The following is a 19,177-nucleotide window of genomic DNA, read 5'->3' as shown; positions in this document are numbered from 1 at the left end:
GATATGAGAATTGCTACTCCAGCTTTCTTTTGATTTCCATTTGCATGGAATATCTTTTTCCATCCCCTTCACTTTCAGTCTGTATGTGTCCCTAGGTCTGAGGTGGGTCTCTTGTAGACAGTATATATATGGGTCTTGTGTTTGTATCCATTCAGCCAGTATATATCATTTGGTTGGAGCCTTTAATCCATTTATATTTAAGGTAGTTATCAATATGTATGTTCCTATTCCCATTTTCTTAATTGCTTTGGGTTTGTTATTGTAGGTCTTTTCCTTCTCTTGTGTTTCTTGCCTAGAGAAGTTCCTTTACCATTTGTTGTAAAGCTGGTTTGGTGGTGCTGAATTCTCTTAGCTTTTGCTTGTCTGTAAAGGTTTTAATTTCTCCATCATATCTGAAGGAGACCCTTGCGGGGTAGAATAAACTTGGTTGAAGACTTTTCCCTTTCATCACTTTAAATATGTCCTGCCACTCCCTTCTGGCTTGCAGAGTTTCTGCTGAAAGATCAGCTGTTAACCTTATGGGGATTCCCTTGTATGTTATTTGTTGTTTTTCCCTTGCTGCTTTTAATATATTTTCTTTGTATTTAATTTTTGATAGTTTGATTAATATGTGTCTTGGCTTGTTTCTTCTTGGATTTATCCTGTATGGGACTCTCTGTGCTTCCTGGACTTGATTGACTATTTCCTTTCCCATATTAGGGAAGTTTTCAACTATAATCTCTTCAAATATTTTCTCAGTCCCTTTCTTTTTCTCTTCTTCTTCTGGGACCCCTATAATTCAAATGTTGGTGCATTTAATGTTGTCTCAGAAGTCTCTGAGACTGTCCTGAATCCTTTTCATTCTTTTTTCTTTATTCTGCTCTGCAGTAGTTATTTCCACCTTTTCATCTTCCAGGTCACTTATCCGTTCTTCTGTCTCAGTTATTCCACTATTGATTCCTTCTAGAGAATTTTTAATTTCATTTATTGTTTTGTTCATCATTGTTTGTTTGCTCTTTAGTTCTTCTAGGTCCTTGTTAAACGTTTCTTGTATTTTCTCCATTCTATATCCAAGATTTTGGATATCTTTACTATCATTACTCTGAATTCTTTTTCAGGTAGACTGCCTATTTCCTCTTCATTTGTTTGGTCTGGTTGGTTTTTACCGTGCTTCTTCAGCTACCGTGTATTTCTCTGTCTTCTCATTTTGCTTAATTTATTGCATTTGGGGTCTTTGTTTCACAGGCTGCAGGTTCGTAGTTCCTGTTGTTTTTGGCGTCTGCCCCCAGTGGGTAAAGTAGGTTCAGTGGGCTGTGTAGGCTTCCTGGTGGGAGGGACTAGTGCCTGTGTTCTGATGGATGAGGCTGGATCTTGTCTTTCTTATGGGGAGGACCACATCAGTGGTGTGTTTTGGGGTGTCTGTGAACTTATTATGATTTTAAGCAGTCTCTCTGCAAATGGGTCGGGTTTTGTTCCTGTCTTGTAGTTGTTTTGCATGGGGTGTCCAGCACTGCAGCTTGCTGGCCGTTGAGTGGAGCTGGGTCTTAGCATTTAGATGGAGAGCTCTGGGAGAGCTCTCGCCATTTGATCTTACATGGGACCGGGAAGTCTCTGGTGGACCAATGTCCTGAACTCAGCTCTCCCACCTCAGAGGCTCGGGCCTGACACCTGGCCAGAGCGCCAAGGCCCTGTCAGCCACATGGCTCATAAGAAAAGAGAGAAAAAAAGAGAATGAAAGAAAAATAAATAAATAAATAAATAAAATAATGTTATTAAAATAAAAAAATATTATTAAAAATAAAAGAGTAATAAAAAGAAAGTAAGAAAGAAGAGAGCAGCCAAACCAATAAGCAAATCTACCAATGATAGCGAGTGCTAAAACTATACTTAAAAAAAAAAAAAAGGACAGACAGAACCCCAGGATAAGTGGTAAAAGCAAAGCTATAGTGAGAAAAATCACACAAAGAAGCATACACGGGGCTTCCCTGGTGGCGCAGTGGTTGAGAGTCCACCTGCCGATGCAGGGGACACGGGTTCGTGCCCCAGTCCGGGAAGATCCCACATGCAATGGAGCGGCTTGGCCCGTGAGCCGTGGCCACTGAGCCTGCGTGTCCGGAGCCTGTGTTCCACAACGGGAGAGGCCACAACAGTGAGAGGCCCACGTACCACAAAAAAAAAAAGAAGCATACACATACACACTCACAAAAAGAGAAAAAGGAAAAAATATATATATATATAAAAGGAAGAGAGCAACCAAATCAGTAAACAAATCTACCAATGATAATAAGCTCTAAATACTAAACTAAGATAAACATAAAATCAGAAACAAATTAGATGCAGAAAGCAAACCCAAAGTCTACAGTTGCTCCCAAAGTGCACCAACTCAATTTGGGGATGATTGGTTGTCCATTCAGGTATTCCACAGATGTAGGGTACATCAAGTTGATTGTCGAGATTTAATCCGCTGCTCCTGAGGCTGCTGGGAGAGATTTCCTTTTCTCTTCTTTGTTCGCACAGCTCCTTGGTTTCAGCTTTGGATTTGGCCCTGCCTCTTCATCTAGGTCACCTGAGGGCGTCTGTTCCCCACCCAGACAGGATGGGGTTAAAGTAGCAGCTGATTAGGGGGCTCTGGCTCACTCTGGCCGGGGGGGGGTGGGAGGGGTCTTTAGCTGATCTTGATTGGAAATTTGGGCTCAGTGATCACCCAAGATGCTGTCTTCAGCCATCTCAGTTAGAAGAGCTGGGCCTGGATTAAGTCTATGAGAGGATACTACATCTAATCAACCCCATTGATTGTAGCCAGTATGGTCTCATCGTTTCCATTCACCTTTAGGGACCAACTCATTGACCTTTTGTTTCTTAGAATCAACTACTAAGAGAGATGTTGAACCCAGTGGCTTCTATTTTATTTGTTAAATAGAGTCCCTGGTTCCAAAATGTATTTAATTTTGTTTACAGTAACATGCATGAAATAAGTATATGTATACATATAAGATCAGAGGGGCTGAGAATAAAAATAGTAACTGCTATTTATTAAGCTTTATGTGCCAGGAACTTCCTAAGTTTTAAACATATTATTTCATCAATTCCCACAGCCAGTCAATGAGCTGGACATAATGATCTCCACTTTACAGATGAGGAAACTGAATCTTGGAGAGGTTAAGTAACTGATCCTAAGACCACAGAGTTGGTACCCAGATGCAGAAACGTAAGATGACTGCTAAAATCTCCTCTGATTCTGAGAGTCTAGGGTTCCAGGTGTTCTGTTTGCTCCTTCTGCCTTCACTGGGTTTGGGAGGGCAGGAAGTGAGAAGGAAGAATTTTCCTTAATTGCAGGAGGAGTGGGGAAGAGATTAGCATGGAACTTAAAATACATGACTGCCTTCTAAGAGTTGTCAAAGTAAATTGTGTCCCCAGAGACATTTAAAAGCAATTTGATCACACATTTACACATGGCTGTGGTTGGGGAAGCTGATGACTGGTCTACCAAAGCGGATTTTAATGGAGTTCTGTGAGCAATACTTAGAAATGTTTTGCATAAGATATTACTTTGTAAATATCCTTGCTACATTTTAGTTAATCCTGACCATCTGGAACCTCACTTGTCATTTGAACATTTACTTAACCACTGTGTAAAAGTTTTCTGGTTTAAAAAGAATGCCAATTGTCCAATGGAAGTCTAGAGAACAGACCTAATAGATTAGTCCTGAGATGAGACAGAATTGTTTTTTCTGATGAATACTATCCACCTAGCCTGTGAACCAACCACTCTGTCTCTTGAGTTTGTTGTAATTCAGCTCCTTTGGTAGAGCAGTGTTGATTGTGATGGACATTTTCCAGTTCAAAAAAAAACTTTTGGTGATTCCTCCGAGTATAGCACTCAAAAACCTCTAAGACAGTAGTTCTCAAAGTGTGATCCCCAAACCACCAGCAGCAACATCACTTGAGAATGTATCAGAAATGCAAATTCTTGGGCCCCATTCAAGATCTACTTACGATCGGTGTTTCAACAAGCTCTCTAGGTGATTCTGAAGCACACTGTGTTGGAGAACCATTGCTCTGAAATCTGCCCTTCAGCCAGTTTTCTAGGCTTACTTCTTCTACTTCCATATAAACACTCTACCATCCAGCTAACTTGTACTCTGTTATATTTATATGGGTATGTGGATACATGCATGTATATTTATAGATGGATATATATTTGTATATATACAATTTCTGTGTCCGGGTCTTTGTCCATGCTCTTTATAGCAACTGGATTATACTTTCTCCTCCATTGTCCTTGCACAGTCTCTAAAATCCAACTTAAAAGACACTTATTGGAGACAGGCTTTCCCCATCCCTCTACTAGATACGACCTTTCACATCCCAAAAACCTGGTTCCACATTTTAATGTAATTTATTTTAATTGGTAGTTATTAAGGGTTTACTATTTATTCAGCCCTTTTGTGAGCATAACTCTATGTCCAGCATTGTAGTAGACATTGAGGATACAATTGTGAACAGGCAAATATCTCTGGAACTTATAAATCAGTTAGGGGTAGACTTTTCTCACCTCCTGTCCTAGATCATAGCTCTGAGAAGGTGCAGGTGTCTTGTACTGCTTGGTGTCCCACAGGTTGTATTAAGTTATGGCGGGCAGGGTAGAAGGTGATGTTCTTGTCTTTTCTGGTCTGTATAGGATACACCAGAGTATTATGCTCTCCTTGTGGCTCCCACTCTTAAGAGGGAATGGCACACTGTAACATACAGAGGACACAGAGCCCCTGCTGTTGGTGAAAATCACCTCCTCTAAACCGAAGTTTCTCAAATGTTGCACTACTGTCCTTGTAGACCAGATGATTCTTTGTTGTAGGGGGCTATCTTGTGCCTTGTAAGACATTTGGCAACATTCCTGATCTCTACCCACTGGTTGCCAGTAGCATCACCCTTTCCAGTTATGGCAACAAAATATGTCTCCATACATTACCAAATATCCTTTGGCATGCAGAATCAACCCTGGTTGGATACAACTGGGAATATTTTTACCTGCAGAAAATAAAACTTAAGAGGAATGTAGAAGCTCTCTCCAGATATCTGTAGGACTGCTGTGCAGAAGAAGAATTAGAGATAGAACTTTTAAATTGAGACGGAGGGTAAAATTGGAAGTTACAGAAAATCAATTTTGGAGGAGACCTTTTTAACTTCAGGAGAGCCTTGAGTTTAGAAAATGTACTGTTGTAGGACTTGGTGAATTCCCAGTCCTTAGTGCATTCATGCAGGCTTGGGTATACCTCATTTTAGAGGGGACTTGGGGATTTCAGGATTTTGAGGATCCTTCAAGTTTTGAGATTCAATGTTTTTATGTTTCCAAAGTGGCTTGTAAAGAATTAGAATAATCCCTTAGGGATTTTGGGAAGGTGGCAGAGTGAAGTGATAGTAGTGAAATTAACCTTCTGACCCTTGTGTCAGGCTGCCTGGGCCAGATCCCAGCTTGGTTCTTACCACCAGTAGGACCTTGGACAAATCTCAACACTTCTGTGTTTCTGTTTCCTCATCTGTGAAAGGGGTGCATTTATAGTTCCTATTTCAAAAGTAGTTGTGAGGCCCAAATGAGATAATACAGGTAGACCTCTTGGTAAGTAGATGAAAAGTAACTCTTATTATTAACTCAGCAAGTGTGCTTTGCCTAAACTCCAAATAACTTGCAAATTTAACTATCTACTTCTGTCTATTTGTGTTGTACATGTGTTTGGGAGGCAGTTCATAATAGGACAAATACATTTGTTATTAGCACTGGTAGTATAATCCAAATATAAGTATTAAAAAGCAACCATGATAGATAAAGATCAAGTTTTCTGATTTCTATCTCATCCTTGATCTGTAGACAAAAGTTAGAATTTTAAGGGTCAGTTAACATTAGAACTCAATTTTTTTTTTTTTTTTTTTGTGGTACGCAGGCCTCTCACTGTTGTGGCCTCTCCCGTTGTGGAGCACAGGCTCCGAACACGCAGGTTCAGCGGCCATGGCTCATGGGCCTAGCTGCTCCGCGGCATGTGGGATCTTCCCGGACCGGGGCATGAACCCGTGTCCCCTGCATGGGCAGGCGGACTCTCAACCACTGCGCCACCAGGGAAGCCCTAGAACTCAATTTTGATTAATCATTTTATTGAGTGATGTTTGTTTTCACATACTTAATTTACACTCTTGAATGCAGCCTTCAAGAGGATGTTTATTTTTCAGATCCTTTGCTAGAAAGCAAAGATTGGAAAGATATGAGGAAAGAAATTAGAAGAATATGAGGTGGCTTATTTATGGTAGCTGTCTCAAGGATGCTAAGGCCTTGGTAAGAATCTTGGGCCCATAAAATCGAGGGCTCTAATTTGAGCTCCAGATAAAAACCTTATATTCTCTACTCCGTGCCACTTAAAAATCATATTATTTTTACTGTAAGATATAGCACCAGATTGAAGATGTAGAGGAGAAGATTTAAGTAAAACACATACATAGACACAATTTGGTATTTTTCTTATTCATCCTTACTATTATTCACAACTCAATCAGTATAATTTGAAGAAAATGAAATTCTTTTTTCCTTTTACTTATTGCTAATTTTTAAAGTAGGGAATGAAGGATTTTTCCCAGGCTTGCCCAGCCACCTCACATCATGCAAGAGTAACTTTCTACAGCTCTCTGTGCAAGAAACCATGGCTGTGTCCCACCTTAGCCCCCTGGGAAATGAGCTGTCCAAGCAACTTTATTGCAAACACTCATTGTCCAGGGCACAGATTGGTAGCATGTGTACTACATCCACAGGATCCCCCTTGAAGTTGAATTTCAAAAGGAAACCCGTCACCATTATTTATTTCTCTGTAGCAGCAGCTCCTAATAGCCTAGGGTAATGCAAATTAAAGCATAGAACATTTGGACAGCAGAACTTGGGGAGTTCTTACTGTTGACAGGGTATTCATCATGCCATGGGAATCAGACAGTCACCCTGGCCAAGTTAGACTTAGAAAGAAAGGCTTTCATAAAAATGTTATGAGCACCAATATAACCATGTATTCACAGTCCTCTTCTGTAAATTCTATTGTCTTCCCAACATAATCCTCTAAACGTCCATACCTACTTATGGAAGTCAGAAGAACATCTTGCTTCCTCAAACATAACTTTTGTCCTGCAAGGTGTTTAATTTGGCTTTGTCTTTTTGAATTTTTAGATTTATATGACAATGGAGATCCAACCCAAATTCCTAAAGTCTTATCTTTACCCAGTATCTTGACATCTGTTCCAAACCTCAAAAATTATAAATTATACAGCAAAGGTAGGGGGGACATCTATTGGGTTAGCCAAAAAGTTCCTTTGGGTTTTTCTGTAAGATGTTATGGAAAAACCCAAACTAACTTTTTGGCCAACCCAGTATTTTTCACTTATCCCTTGATTGCCTTCTTTGGGTTGGTAGCTGAAGGGATTCTATAATTTGAGCTATGATCTGGAGGTATATTGAATAAAAACAAAGGTATTCTTACTTAGAACAAAGCATCTATGAAGGACGTATCTGGCATTCAAAACCATTTTTATTGAGGCAAGGTACTTTGGTTGCAAGTAACAGAGGCTGCCTTTAGCCAACTTTGTTAGCTTTTGCTAGGGTTGTCATAACAAAGTACCATAAACTGGGTGGTCTGGAACAACAGGATATTTATTGTCTTACAGTTCTAGAGGCTAGAAGTCTGAAATCAAGGTGTTAGCAGGGCCCTGCTCCCTCTGAACCTGTAGGGAAAAGATTCTTCCTTGTCTCTTCTAGCTTCAGTTGTTTTGCTGGCAATCTTTGGTGTTCTTTGGCTTGTAGAAGCATCATTTCAGTCCTCTGTCTTCACATTGCCATCTTCTCACTGAGCCTATCTGTCTGGGTCTAACTTTCCCTTTTTGAAAGGATTTCAGTCATGTTGGATTAAGGCCCACCCTAATGGCCTCATTTTAATTTTATTATCTCTCTAAAGAGCCTATCTCCAAATAAGGCCGTATTCCAAGGCACTGAGGGTTTGGATTTCAACATATCTTTTGGGAGAGGGGGACACACTTCAACACATAAGATCAACTTAAGCAAAAAGGGAATTTTGTGGGAAAATATGAGGTGACTTATTTAATTGAAGGAAGAGCTAAAGAATGAGGACCCAAAGGGACAAGAGCATGACTGCCCAAAGATCCAAGGAGCAGGAGCTACTCTCAGCCCCACCAGGAAGCTGCTGTGGGAATAGAGGAACCTTCTCTGACTTTCCCATTTTTGCATCACTCTGCATGACATTCAGAGTCCCAGGAAAAAGTCTGATTGAGTCACTCCCTGGCTGGAAAAGTCAGTCCCATCATTTATTCTCCCAGCTACATGACAGCAACAGAGAAGAGAATTCCCAAAGGATTTGGGATGCTATTACCAAGAAAAAGGAGGAAAAATGGTAAATGTACAAAACCAATATCTAATCTAGGCCCTCTAGCAGGAAATAAGGAAGGGAGCAAAATTTGAAAAAATAAGTATATTTTTATGTACTCCAAATTCATCAGCTCTATGTTAGTAAACCTCTGATGATTGTTAATACAGCCATTCAGAAAAACTTGCCACTGTGATATAATTTGCCTTTCTTATATAAGTGATGAGTGTGGAGAGAATTCCAGCTAATCATGTTTCTTTCCGTTACTGAGTTACGTTTAGTGAGATTTGGCTACCGTGTCAGTTTTACAGATAGAGAAAGTTAGTTCCTGAGTAATTCCCTCTCCCATTATTTGGTCTGTTGTTCTATACTCTGGTCCAGATCAGGATACCCCACTGTCTTGCTGGCCACAGGGAGCTCCCTGGTACAATGTGGTTAGCTACTCTTTGATGCCCTGTAGGGAAGGGTATAATCCCCTTGCAGCGCCTGAGGCACTCTCTTCTCATGCTTTAACACTAGGCTCTCCTTCTCATTGCACCCTCTCTCCCAACTCATCCTACCAGCACCTTTTCAAAGAATATAGCCATTGTTCTATTAGTTATGCTTTGAATTAAGAAAAGAAAGGAAGAGGTTGTAAAAATTAACAAAGTGAACTGCATAAAATGAGGGGTATAAGGGAGTGACTCATCATTAAATGGTGAAAAATCTTAAAGAATAGACTTAGCCTCCAGGCTGTCTCTTTGCATTTTTTCTTTGACTCTTCCAAAGACAAATGGCTGATAGAACTACCATGGTATTTTGCCGTTGCCAGTTCAGTGAACTTCCTGGTCATGGAAGTAGTGACCTCCATGACTGGAACAACATACAAGGAGCAGTCTGGGAGTTAGAGACCAGATCATTGAGTTTGGCAAGTTGCACCTCTCTCTGGAGATAAGAAGAAAGTTAGTACAGTAGGCAGAATCTGGGCTCAGGAAAGCGTGAGCAGAGAGTCCAATGAGAAGATCAGACCCTGATAAACGGGGATGAGATGGTCTCTACCAGTAGGTAGGAAATGATGGAGCAGGAGACATTTGGAACTTGACATTCTTGGCATCAGAGAAACAGTTAAATGGTTCAGCCCAGAAGTAACAATTCTGTTCAATTCTGTTCATGACTCATAGGCCAAGTCACTCAGCCCCACTCAACCACAAGGAGGTCAGGAAGTGCATGTGCCCAAAAGGGGGAACTGGACATACCTAGCAAACAGCAGTAGTGACTTCCACTTGTCAAAATGCAAACTCCAGATTCCTCCCTAACAGGCTCTAATTCAGGAGATCCTTGGAATCTGCATTTTAAGTAGGTCTCCTCAGGTGAGTCTGATGCAGGGGAGAAGGGTGGAATCTTTGGACCACAATTTAAAGAACACTGACTTAGAGCATCACCTCAGTATAGGTAGGTGATCAAGAGGATGGGGACAAGTTTGAGATACTGTTCTTAGAGCTCAGATATAGGGCCAACCCTGGGTCACCTCAAGTTGTTATCAAAGAGGACTGCATATGTCTAGACACTGAGGCCCAGAGAGCTGGAAAGAAGCTCTTAAAATGCCCAGGCATGAGAGTAGTGCTGGGTCCGTGCCTGAGACTGAGCAGACCCTCAGGTATATGTTGAGCTTCTCAGATATTGGGAGAAGAAGAGGGATATGGGACCAACGCCTGGTTCTCATATGTATGATCTAAAGTTTATATTTATAATAGCAGAAACTCTTTGACCAATATAACATTTGATTGTACCATTGCTTTTTTCTTTCCTCTGTTCTTTTCCCACTTCTCTCTCCTTCTCCTTCCCTTCCTCTACTACCCACTCACCTCATTTCACCCCATTATTTTCTCTTCTTCCTTATTTTTATTCCCTACCTCCCCCTCTAATTTTCCTCTTTCCCAATATCTCCTCTGCTTATCGCCCTTCTCCCCCATCCTTCTCCCATCTTCTCTATCAATTATGCTCCCTCCTTCTCCCTCTCATCCATCCTTTCCCTTGGCACCCCCCCATCCCCTCTCCAGGTATTATGCCATCTGCTGCCAGCCTTTGGTCTATAGGAACAAGATGACCCCTCTGCACATCGCATTAATGCTGGGAGGCTGCTGGGTCATCCCCATGTTTATCTCTTTTCTCCCTATAATGCAAGGCTGGAATAACGTTGGCATAATTGATTTGGTAAGTACTCATGCAGACCCCACTGGTTTACTGTCTGACTAACTTTGTTTGCTTGGGATTCTAAATAAACAAACAATGTCAGGTTAGGTGGATATTCTAAGAAAGATCCTGATAGTGGTCTGAGTAACAACAATAACAAACAAAAAAAGCAGGCTAACATTTTCAAAAGCTTACTGTATGCCAGAAAGTACACTAAGTACATATAATCCTGACAGCATCCCTTTGGGAAAATTACAATACTTTTCCCCCATTTCACAGATGAGAAAACTCAGGGTCAAAAAAGTGAAGTAACATGCCCAGTATCACACAGCTATTGAATAGCAAAACAGGTGTTCAAAGCTTAGCAGACATACTCCAGAGCCTGAGGGAAGTGATGTGCCCCAAGAGACCTTCATCTCATTTCATGCTGAGACCCTATGAGGCTTACAGTGACCCAGAGAAAACCTGTCACGGAGGTGGGGCTTCTGGAGAATGTATGGGCCAGGAGTCAAGAGAACTGGACCCTGAGCTCAGCTCTGTCCCTGATCCACTTCCTGAAGGGCTGTGATGAGAAAATTCATGGGTCCTCAGTGGGAACAGTGTCTTCCAGTGGTGCAGGAGAACAGCAAGTGGCACAGGTGCCAGGCATCTGCCAAGCCCTATCTAGATGCTCATGAAGAGTTTCCAGCTCTGACATACTATGTTTTTAATATCAAACTTGTAATGAAGATCAAAAGCTATGGTCTGGATCCATTAGCAGGTATATATATTCCCTAAGGACAGGCAATCACTTTAAAATGGATCCCAGGACCGTGTTGTGGTAGGGAGGGGAATGGGGAGGAGAGATTGAGAGTGAGCTCTGGCCCAAGAGGACCAGTCAGTGTAGGAGCTGCCCCTTCCTCTCTCCATCCCATTCCTAGCCCCTAATCTTGCCTTATTCTTTGTCCAGGAAAGGATATCCAAACCAAGGCTGGGCCAGGATTTGCATGTGGTATGTCAGAACGAGAGTTCCTTGGGCTTCTGAAAGAAATGCTGGGCACAGAGGAGTGGAGAAGTGAAAGGGGATCCGTACAAGGGAGACTGTATGGATATTTTCTTAAATCCTATCCCTCTTCTTTCAAACTTTCATTTTTTTTATTCTTGGGGGAAATGAAATTCAAATTTCCAATAACCAGTAGAATAATAATTATAATGGCCAACAAATGTTGAACACTTACTGTGCGCCTAGCCCCATGTTAATTTAATCATTATTATCTCGCTCAGGCCTCACAATAATGGTATATGTAAATCCTGTCATTGTCCTCAGGAAACTGAGGGTCAGAGAGGTTAAGTCACATTGGTAGGGAGTGGTGGTGACTATATGTAAGCCCAGGCTTACTGGATTCCGGAGTCTATGTTCTTACGTTTGTGCTAAACTTAATCCCTAATGGAGAAGCCTTTGGAAGCATAATCTTCTGTGAATCAAAGCTTGTAACAAGGATACAGCACTCTTACCTTCTGACGTAGAATTTTCAAGGGGAATAACCTAGGGAATTTTGTTCATTTGTGAGAGTGAGATAGAAGCATCCCCTGTTTACTTCATGTAACTGAATGGGGCATCTGCTTACTATTAACATGCCTAGTATTTGCTCCATGGTATTATAATTGCATTTCATATCTTTTTACTCATTTGCACATTGAATCTGCCTAGAGAGAAACTAGCATAACCCAGATGTTCATAACACATGTACAGTTGATCCTTGTTATTCATGGTAATTAGGGTCTATAAAGTTGCTGCAAATACTGAATTAGCAAATCATGAATCTTTGTTCCTAGGTGAAATATAGAGTTAGATTCCTGTGACTTAAGGCAAGTAATACTTAGATAAAAAGAGATTTTGTAATGATTAAAAATGTCAATTCAATAGGAGGATATACTATAACCTTACAATATATCAATACTATAGGACAAGATACTAAATGTGTACACAATGAATGAAATAGTGTGTTATGTATCAAAATATATATGATACATATCTCTATTCATGTGTATATTCACACTGCATGCATGCTGACCTCAGGAAGGGAAGAGTCATTGGGTTACACAGCTCGCTTCAGCCAAGGACTATTTCTAGAGAAGGCTGGTAACTAAGACCTGTCAGCAGGCAGAGTTTATAGATGGAAAAAAAAGTCTTTCAGTTCTTAAGAGGGATCTAGTATGTCACAGTATCCAATACAAATGAGGTTTATGCCAGGAATTTAACACAATCAGTGTAATTCACTGTGTGAATAAAAGAAAGAAGGGAAAACCCACATGATCATCTCATTACTGCCAAAAATGCATTGACAAAATTCAATATACAATCATAATTTTTTTTCATGATGATGAATGTGTAAGTATACACAGAAATTTTATTTATTCGTTTTTTTAACATCTTTATTGGAGTATAATTGCTTTACAATGGTGTGTTAGTCTCTGCTTTATACCAAAGTGAATCAGCTATACATATACATATATCCCCATATCTCCTCCCTCTTGCATCTCCCTCCCACCCTCCCTATCCCACCCCTCTAGGTGGTCACAAAGCACTGAGCTGATCTCCCTGTGCTATGCGACTGCTTCCCACTAACTATCTGTTTTACATTTGGTGAATATATAAGTTCATCAAACTAAGAATAGAAGGGAACTTTCTCAAATAGAGTGCATTGACAAAAAACTTACAGCAAGTGTCATACTTAATAGTAAAATATTGAAAGCTCCTTTCCTGAAACTGCAACTGTAACAGTGGTGTCCACTATTACCCCTTTTATTCAGTATTGTACTGTTGGTCTTATCAAGTTCAATATGCAAGGAAAATGGTATTAAGACTGGAAAGGAAGAAGTGAAATTGCCATTATTTTCAGATCACATGAGTATTCATGGAAAAAATTCAGAAGAATCTAAAGATGAAATATTAAAAAATAAATAAATAAATAAAGATGAAATATTAGTTACTAATTTAACAAAGTTCCTGGATACATAGCCCATATACAAAAAATTTTCAGAGTTCTGTGTATTAGCAACAGACAATTAGGAATAAGAATTTTAATGTAGTACTATTTGCAATAGAATAAAAATAGAAATACTTAGGATTAATCTAACAAAAGATATGTAAGACATTTACACAAAAATGTAAAATATTACTGAAATTCTAAAAGACTTAGGTAAAGGGAAAGAATTATCATGTTTGTGAATTGGAAGACTTAACATTGAAAAAATGTTATTTTTCCTCCGTCATTCTATTCTAACTCTAATCAAAATTCTAAAAGATTTTTATGGAAATTGATAAGCTGATTCTAAATTTTATATGGGAAATGCTGAGATATAAGAATACCCAAAGCAGCCAAAAGTATATTCCTTTTCTGCCATCATGGTTCTATGTGCTATAGGCTTATTAGAAGAAAAAGAAAAGCTTTGCTGATAAACCTTCTTTTTTATTTCCTTTCCCTTCACCTTTTTCTTTTATTCATCCCTCCCTTTCCTTCACTGTTCTTCTCCCCTTCTTTCTACCTTCCAAACCCTCCTTTTCTCTTCTTTTTTATCCTTTTCCTTTTCTTACAATTTTTCTCATTCCCCTCCTGCTTCTTCCTGTTCACTTTTTCCTTCCCTTTCTCCCTTCCTTCCTCATTTCCTCTCTCTCTCTAACTCTCAGATAGAAAAAAGGAAGTTCAACAAGAACTCTAACTCTACGTACTGCATCTTCATGGTCAACAAGCCCTATGCCATCACCTGCTCTGTGGTGGCATTCTACATCCCATTTCTCCTCATGGTGCTGGCCTATTATCGCATCTATGTCACAGCTAAGGGGCATGCCCACCAGATCCAGATGTTACAACGGGCAGGAGCCCCCTCAGAGGGCAGGCCCCAGCCAGCAGACCAACATAGCACTCATCGCATGAGGACAGAGACCAAAGCAGCCAAGACCCTGTGCATCATCATGGGTTGCTTCTGCCTCTGCTGGGCTCCATTCTTTGTCACCAATATTGTGGATCCATTCGTAGACTACACTGTCCCTGGGCAGGTGTGGACCACTTTCCTCTGGCTTGGCTACATCAATTCTGGGTTGAACCCCTTTCTCTACGCCTTCTTGAATAAGTCTTTTAGACATGCCTTCCTCATCATCCTCTGCTGTGACAATGAACGCTACCGAAGACCTTCCATTCTGGGCCAGACTGTCCCCTGTTCAACCACAACCATTAATGGATCCACACATGTGCTAAGGTGAGTGCTTCAGGGCTTGTTAGATTTTGCTCATTTGCAGGCCCTCAGAAAAGGTAACTTTCCAGTTTTCTGTTTCCAGATAGATTATTCTTGAAAACTTGTGCAGTACTTTCAAAGGTTAAAAAAAAAAAATTCTACCATCCGTTAATGGAATAGAGTAGTGGGTAAGGGATCAGGCACTGGGGGTGAATGACCTACATTCAAATCCAGCGTCCATAGTTCTTTGATTTGGGGAAGTCATTTAAACATTCTGAACCTTAAATTTCTTAAAAAAATGAAAATCATAATCATGATTTCTACATCACAGGCTTTTTTGAGGGTCAAATTAGCTAATATATGTAGAGCACATAGTACAGAGTCTGACACATAGTAAGAACTTAGTAAATAGTATCTACTCCTACTTAATTTTATTTATTTATTTATTTATCTTTGATGTGTTGGGTCTTCGTTTCTGCGCGTGGGCTTTCTCCAGTTGCGGTGAGCAGGGGCCACTCTTCATCGCAGTGCGCTGGCCTCTCACTATCGCGGCCTCTCCTGTTGCGGAGCACAGGCTCCAGACGCGCAGGCTCAGTAGTTGTGGCTCACGGGCCCAGTTGCTCCGCGGCATGTGGGATCTTTTTTTTTTTTTTTTTTCTATTTTTTTTATTAGTTTCTGCTTTATAACAAAGTGAATCAGTCATACATATACATCTGTTCCCACATCCCCTCCCTCATGCATCTCCCTCCCTCCCACCCTCCCCATCCCTCCCCTCCAGGCGGTCACAAAGCACCGAGCTGATCTCCCTGTGCTCTGCGGCTGCTTCCCACTATCTATCTACCCTACGTTTGGTAGTGTATATATGTCCATGCCTCTCTTTCGCTTTGTCACAGCTTACCCTTCCCCCTCCCCATATCCTCAAGTCCATTCTCAAGTAGGTCTGTGTCTTTATTCCCGTTTTACCCCTAGGTTCTTCATGACATTTTTTTTCTTATATTCCATATATATGTGTTAGCATACGGTATTTGTCTTTCTCTTTCTGACTTACTTCACTCTGTATGACAGACTCTAGGTCTATCCACCTCATTACAAATAGCTCAGTTTCGTTTCTTTTTATGGCTGAGTAATATTCCATTGTATATATGTGCCACATCTTCTTTATCCATTCATCCGATGATGGACACTTAGGTTGTTTCCAGCTCCGGGCTATTGTGAATAGAGCTGCAATGAACATTTTGGTACATGTCTCTTTTTGAATTATGGTTTTCTCAGGGTATATGCCTAGTAGTGGGATTGCTGGATCATATGGTAGTTCTATTTTTAGTTTTTTAAGGAACCTCCATACTGTTCTCCATAGTGGCTGTACCAATTCACATTCCCACCAGCAGTGCAAGAGGGTTCCCTTTTCTCCACACCCTCTCCAGCATTTATTGTTTCTAGATTTCTTGATGATGGCCATTCTGACTGGTGTGAGATGATATCTCATTGTAGTTTTGATTTGCATTTCTCTAATGATTAATGATGTTGAGCATTCTTTCATGTGTTTGTTGGTAGTCTGTATATCTTCTTTGGAGAAATGCCTATTTAAGTCTTCTGCCCATTTTTGGATTGGGTTGTTTGTTTTTTTGCTATTGAGCTGCATGAGCTGTTTATAAATTTTGGAGATTAATCCTTTGTCAGTTGCTTCATTTGCAAATATTTTCTCCCATTCTGAGGGTTGTCTTTTGGTCTTGTTTATGGTTTCCTTTGCTGTGCAAAAGCTTTGAAGTTTCATTAGGTCCCATGTGTTTATCTTTGTTTTTATTTCCTTTTCTCTAGGAGGTGGGTCCAAAAGGATCTTGCTGTGATTTATGTCATAGAGTGTTCTACCTATGTTTTCCTCTAAGAGTTTGATAGTTTCTGGCCTTACATTTAAGTCTTTAATCCATTTTGAGCTTATTTTTGTGTATGGTGTTAGGGAATGATCTAATCTCATACTTTTACATGTCCCTGTCCAGTTTTCCCAGCACCACTTATTGAAGAGGCTGTCCTTTCTCCACTGTACATTCCTGCCTCCTTTATCAAAGATAAGTTGGCCATATGTGCGTGGGTTTATCTCTGGGCTTTCTATCCTGATCCATTGATCTATCTTTCTGTTTTTATGCCAGTACCACACTGTCTTAATTACTGTAGCTTTATAGTATAGTCTGAAGTCAGGGAGCCTGATTCCTCCAGCTCCTTTTTTCGTTCTCAAGATTGCTTTGGCTATTCGGGGTCTTTTGTTTTTCCAAACAAATTTTGAAATTTTTTGTTCTAGTTCTGTGAAAAATGCCAGTGGTAGTTTGATAGGGATTGCATTGAATCTGTAGATTGCTTTGGGTAGTAGAGTCATTTTCACAATATCGATTCTTCCAATCCAGGAGCATGGTATATCTCTCCATCTATTTGTATCATCTTTAATTTCTTTCATCAGTGTCTTATAATTTTCTGCATACAGGTCTTTTGTCTCCTTAGGTAGGTTTATTCCTAGATATTTTATTCTTTTTGTTGCAGTGGTAAATGGGAGTGTTTTCTTGATTTCATTTTCAGATTTTTCATCATTAGTGTACAGGAATGCCAGAGATTTCTGTACATTAATTTTGTAACCTGCTACTTTACCAAATTCATTGATTAGCTCTAGTAGTTTTTCGGTAGCATCTTTAGGATTCTCTATGTATAGTATCATGTCATCTGCAAACAGTGACAGCTTTACTTCTTCTTTTCCGATTTGGATTCCTTTTATTTCCTTTTCTTCTCTGATTTCTGTGGCTAAAACTTCCAAAACTAGGTTGAATAAGAATGGTGAGAGTGGGCAGCCTTGTCTTGTTCCTGATCTTAGTGGAAATGGTGTCAGTTTTTCACCATTGAGGACAATGTTGGCTGTGGGTTTGTCATATATGGCCTTTATTATGTTGAGGAAAGATCCCTCTATGCCTACTTTCTGCAGGGTTTTTATCATAAATGGGTGTTGAATTTTGTCAAAAGCTTTCTCTGCATCTATTGAGATGATCATATGGTTTTTCTCCTTCAACTTGTTAATATGGTGTATCACATTGATTGATTTGCGTATATTGAAGAATCCTTGCATTCCTGGAATAAACCCCACTTGATCATGGTGTATGATCCTTTTAATGTGCTGTTGGATTCTGTTTGCTAATATTTTGTTGAGGATTTTTGCATCTATGTTCATCAGTGATATTGGCCTGTAGTTTTCTTTCTTTGTGACATCCTTGCCTGGTTTTGGTATCAAGGTGATGGTGGCCTCGTAGAATGAGTTTGGGAGTGTTCCTTCCTCTGAAATTGTTTGGAAGAGTTTGAGAAGGATGGGTGTTAGCTCTTCTCTAAATGTTTGATAGAATTCGCCTGTGAAGCCATCTGGTCCTGGGCTTTTGTTTGATGGAAGATTTTTAATCACAGTTTCAATTTCAGTGCTTGTGATTGGTCTATTCATATTTTCTATTTCTTCCTGAGTCAGTCTTGGCAGGTTGTGCATTTCTAAGAATTTGTCCATTTCTTCCAGGTTGTCCATTTTATTGGCATAGAGTTGCTTGTAGTAATCTCTCATGATCTTTTGTATTTCTGCAGTGTCAGTTGTTACTTCTCCTTTTTCATTTCTAATTCTATTGATTTGAGTCTTCTCCCTTCTTTTCTTGATGAGTCTGGCTAATGGTTTGTCAATTTTGTTTATCTTCTCAAAGAACCAGCTTTTAGTTTGGTTGATCTTTGCTATCGTTTCCTTCATTTCTTTTTCATTTATTTCTGATCTGATCTTTATGATTTCTTTCCTTCTGCTAGCTTTGGGGGTTTTTTGTTCTTCTTTCTCTGATTGCTTTAGGTGCAGGGTCAGGTTGTTTACTCGAAATGTTTCCTGTTTCTTAAGGTGGGATTGTATTGCTATAAACTTCCCCCTTAGAACTGCTTTTGCTGCATCCCATAGGTTTTGGGTTGTCGTGTCTCCATTGTCATTTGTTTCTAGGTATTTTTAAATTTCCTCTTTGATTTCTTCAGTGATCACTTCGTTATTGAGTAGTGTATTTTTTAGCCTCCATGTGTTTGTATTTTTTACAGATCTTTTCCTGTAATTGATGTCTAGTCTCATAGCATTGTGGTCGGAAAAGATACTTGATACAATTTCAATTTTCTTAAATTTACCAAGGCTTGATTTGTGACCCCAGATATGATCTAGCCTGGAGAATGTTCCATGAGCACTTGAGAAAAATGTGTATTCTGTTGTTTTTGGATGAAATGTCCTATAAATATCAACTAAGTCCATCTTGTTTAATGTATCATTTAAAGCTTGTGTTTCCTTATTTATTTTCCTTTTGGACGATCTGTCCATTGGTGAAAGTGGGGTGTTAAAGTCCCCTACTATGATTGTGTTACTGTC

General features: G+C 39.9%; 1 protein-coding gene across 1 annotated transcript in view; it reads left to right on the top strand.

Annotated features, from left to right (window-relative positions):
* HTR4 (5-hydroxytryptamine receptor 4) overlaps positions 1-19,177 on the top strand; it is a 68,056-nt gene that overhangs the window by 28,573 nt on the left and 20,306 nt on the right. The window contains exons 4-6 of the mRNA XM_060094434.1: positions 10,424-10,577; positions 11,506-11,547; positions 14,227-14,795. Of these exons, the coding sequence (XP_059950417.1) occupies positions 10,424-10,577; positions 11,506-11,547; positions 14,227-14,795 (765 nt within the window). The remainder of the gene's footprint in view (positions 1-10,423; positions 10,578-11,505; positions 11,548-14,226; positions 14,796-19,177) is intronic.

The sequence above is a fragment of the Mesoplodon densirostris genome, chromosome 3 (assembly GCF_025265405.1).
Source record: "Mesoplodon densirostris isolate mMesDen1 chromosome 3, mMesDen1 primary haplotype, whole genome shotgun sequence".
Classification (NCBI taxonomy): domain Eukaryota; kingdom Metazoa; phylum Chordata; class Mammalia; order Artiodactyla; family Ziphiidae; genus Mesoplodon; species Mesoplodon densirostris.
This window is presented reverse-complemented; position numbering and strand designations above follow the sequence as displayed.